This window comes from Elgaria multicarinata, chromosome 1 (genome assembly GCF_023053635.1).
Source record: "Elgaria multicarinata webbii isolate HBS135686 ecotype San Diego chromosome 1, rElgMul1.1.pri, whole genome shotgun sequence".
Classification (NCBI taxonomy): domain Eukaryota; kingdom Metazoa; phylum Chordata; class Lepidosauria; order Squamata; family Anguidae; genus Elgaria; species Elgaria multicarinata.
In genome coordinates, this window is record NC_086171.1 from 213865500 (window position 1) to 213869120 (window position 3621).

Below are 3621 nucleotides of genomic sequence, written 5' to 3' on the forward strand. Positions count from 1 at the left end.
GGATGCACAGGGATGATCCCCGGGGGTGGGGGGAGACAGGTGTAGAAACAGCCCTGTAAGCTTCATAGGTGTGAGTGAGGATTTGAACCCAGGGTCTCCTCTGTCCTAGGGCAGCTTTCGAACTCAGCTTTCCCCCAACCTGGTGCCCTCCAGATGTGTGGCACTGCAATCCCCATCATGCCTAGCCACATGGCTGCTGTAACTATTCACCCCGAGCCTTGTGACATGGGGGGGGGGTGTAAGCGTAGGCTCCAGGCCCCACGGTCACTCACCTCTTTTCTTCTTGGCATAGAAGTAAATGGCTATGGAGACGAAGGCAGCAAGGAGGACGCAGGCAGCCCCGGCAGCCGCGGGAATGAGGTACTTGTTTTGGTCACCTGAGGGGGGACCTGACAGTGTAAGCCTTAGAGTTGGTGACTTCTGAAATCCAAAATTCGGGAACCTTCATAAGGCCTTGGAGCCAGAGCCCAGAGCAGGCCGGGGGTGGGAATTCATAGAATCATAGAATAACAGAGTTGGAAGGGTCCTACAAGGCCATCAAGTCCAACCCCCTGCTCAATGCAGGAATCCACCCTAAAGCATCCCCGACAGATGCTTGTCCAGCTGCTTCTTGAAGGACTCTAGTGTGGGAGAGCCCACCACCTCCCTAGGTAATCCCCAAAAATGACGACTCCAAAAACAATAATTTCAAAACCTCAATTTTCAAAAAACTCCCAAAAAATCAATGGATGAACGGATCTGCCCCAAATTCAGTGTGGCCAAAGCTCTACCCAAATCCTATCATGGTACAAAGCTTCAATTGGCGGGGTGTGGGAGGGAAAGCCCAGTGGCTATTGTTGATTTGGGGGAGGGGGGGCAAAGGCCAACAAAAAAAAACCAATTATCTAAGCAGACATGTCATAGGAATGTCAAAGAAGTTTGCAACGGAAACAACTGAGTTCAGATTTTTACAACTCTAACCCATGGATTACACAACAGATCTTGCTTTTCTACTGTGTGTCGCATTCTGTAGACTTGCAGATCATTTTCTAACTTTGGGGAATTTTGCGCAAATTTTGCCAGCAGAAAAGCAATTTATCGAAGAAGACATGTCATAGAGATGTCGAAGAAATCCGCAATGGAACCAAATGAGCTTGGGTTTTTAGGAATCCAACTCACGGATCCTGCAGACCTTGCAGCTCAGTCTGCTACCCAGGTACTAGGGTGACCATATGAAAAGGAGGACCGGGCTCCTGTATCTTTAACAGCTGTATTGAAAAGGGAATTTCAGCAGGTGTCATTTGTATATATGGAGAACCTGGTGAAATTTCCTCTTCACCACACTATTTAAAGCTGCAGGTGCCCTGCCCTCTTTTAAATCTGGTCACTCTAGTATAGCTCCTGCAGCTTTAACTGCTGTGATGAAGAGGGAATTTCACCAGGTTCTCCATATATACAAATTACACCTGCTGAAATTCCCTTTTCCATGCAACTGTTAAAGATACAGGAGCTCTGTCCTCCTTTCCATATGGTCACCCTACCAGGTACCAAATTACGGACGGGCAAGTTCAAGGCCTTGGCCACCCTCCGTTCTTAGGGTCTTTAAAGCAGACTTGGACTGTGCAGCCCTTCAAAAAGAGAGGATACCTTCAAACAGAGGACTGTCCTCTGTAAAAGAGGATACATGGGCACCCAAGGGAAGGGGAGACTAGCAGCGTGGCGCTGTGGGGCCCAAGTGGTGTTAGGTGCTGGGGGTATTGCAGGTACTGGGGGCACAGTCCTACCAGGGGCAGCCTGCCCAGAGCCCCCCAAGAGTTGGGCCTGGTTACAGCACTAACCCAAGGGGTGCCTGAGCCAGTGGAACCAACAAGCAGCTGCAGAGAAATGACACTTCCCCCAGTTTCCACCACTCACCTTCTGTCACAAGCACCTTAGTTCCAGGCCCACATTCCACATCGGTGTCACCATTATGTCCTGCCTTCTGCTTCACGCAGTAATAAGTCCCAGTATCCTCAAGAGAAACGTTACGGATGAGGATGGTGAAATCCGTGCTGGAGCCTTGGTATTCCTTCATCACTCTCTCAAACTTTCCAACACCTGCATAGATGAGCTTCCGACTGGGACCTTCCCCCAAGAACCACTTCACAGGTCCTGGGCGACCTCCAACGGTCACCGTACACTTCAGTCTAAGGGTCCCTCCTGCTGTTACTGAGACATCATCCTCTGGCTGGACCACTTTTACCTCCTGGGGCTCAGCACCTGAAAAGACAAATGCCAACCTGCCGTTACAGCTCCTCCAAGCATCTTCTGTTGCGTTTGATCTCAACAGTGGTCAAAAAACAGCGGTGCATGGTGTGGGCGCAACGCAGCTAGCGTCAAAAGGAAAAGAAAGGGGCAATCGATAGAGGGAGGACCTCTAAGCTTCCTAGGCCATAGTTAGACGGGGCGATATCCCGGGGCGATCCCTGGGATCGTCCCTGTGCATCCACATGACACACAGGGGATCCCGGGAGCAGGGAGGGATGATCCCTCTCTTGCCCCGGGATCTCGCCCTACACTTTAGGCCTGCTTTTTCTGCAGTCTCGGGATGATCCTGAGACCGCAAAACGTGTGGGCAGGCGTTGCGTTTTGTCCTGGCTCCTCGTGGTTACTTGCGAGGAGCCAGGACAAGCACACGGGGCGCAGAGCTCCTGAGCTCTGCATCCATTGGAGGTGGGGTGGGGGGAGCAGAGAAAATTGTAAAAAAAAACCAACAACTTACCTTTTGCGCACGAGCACTCGTGCGCTCCTTCCTCTTTTTAAAACAAAATGGCGGGCGCAACATCCTCTTCCTTCGAGGTCGTCATGCGCCACATAGAAACAGAGGGGGAGATCCCACAATAAAAGTATCGCGAGACCTTCACCCCTCCGTCACGCTGGTCCAGGTAGGTCTAGCTGAGGCCCTAGACTGTCCTCTCATCTGTGCTGCCCTTCCTTCTCTTGCTGACCTCGCTTCCTATTCCCTCCTTCTTCATGTTCTTGAAGACGTCCCTTTGGGTCTGGCTCCATCTTGAGATGGGGGCCCTGTGATCCAACATGTATTTCCTGCAATATTCCTTTGGCCCAGAGTCTCCGGTGGGATTTCCCCAGGGTAAAGCGTGCTCCTTCAGCCAGGATTTCACACAGCTCGGGCTCGTCAGGTTCTTGCTATCCTGCTAACACATTCCTCCCTGAATGAGGCCATGTTGAAAATAATCACGTAAAAGGCTGAAGGCCATTTCCAGAGGAGTGACAAATGTGAAATTAAAGCACCGCTTTCTGCACCTCAATGCACCTGTACTACAGACCCTGAATAATAATGGCTTGATTCAGGAATTCAATAATGTCTTGGTTATATGGGGGATGCCCAAATCTAGCATTGCACACCAGAGTTTAGAAGGAGCTGAGCTTTATTCAGTCCAAATCCGGGCCCGATTCAAAGTGCTAGTATTAACATTCAAAGCCCTAAACGGCTTGGGGCCACGTTATCTGAAGGAACGCCTCCTCCCGTAGGTACCTGCCCGGACCCTAAGGTCATCCTCAGGGGTCCTTCTCCACAAGCCCCTGCCAAAGGGAGTGAGGCAGGTAGCTACCAGGAGCAGGGCCTTCTCTGCTGTGGCACCC

At 51.2% G+C, this 3621-nt stretch overlaps 1 protein-coding gene across 1 annotated transcript; it reads right to left on the bottom strand.

Annotated features, from left to right (window-relative positions):
* Nucleotides 1-264: 264 nt before the first annotated feature.
* LOC134410105 (tyrosine-protein phosphatase non-receptor type substrate 1-like) lies at nt 265-3027 on the bottom strand. Its single transcript, XM_063143240.1, has 3 exons — nt 2967-3027; nt 1894-2238; nt 265-377 (listed from the first exon to the last, which is right to left on the bottom strand). Exons 1-3 carry the CDS (start codon nt 3025-3027, stop codon nt 265-267), a joined length of 519 nt encoding a protein of 172 aa, XP_062999310.1.
* Nucleotides 3028-3621: the final 594 nt, after the last annotated feature.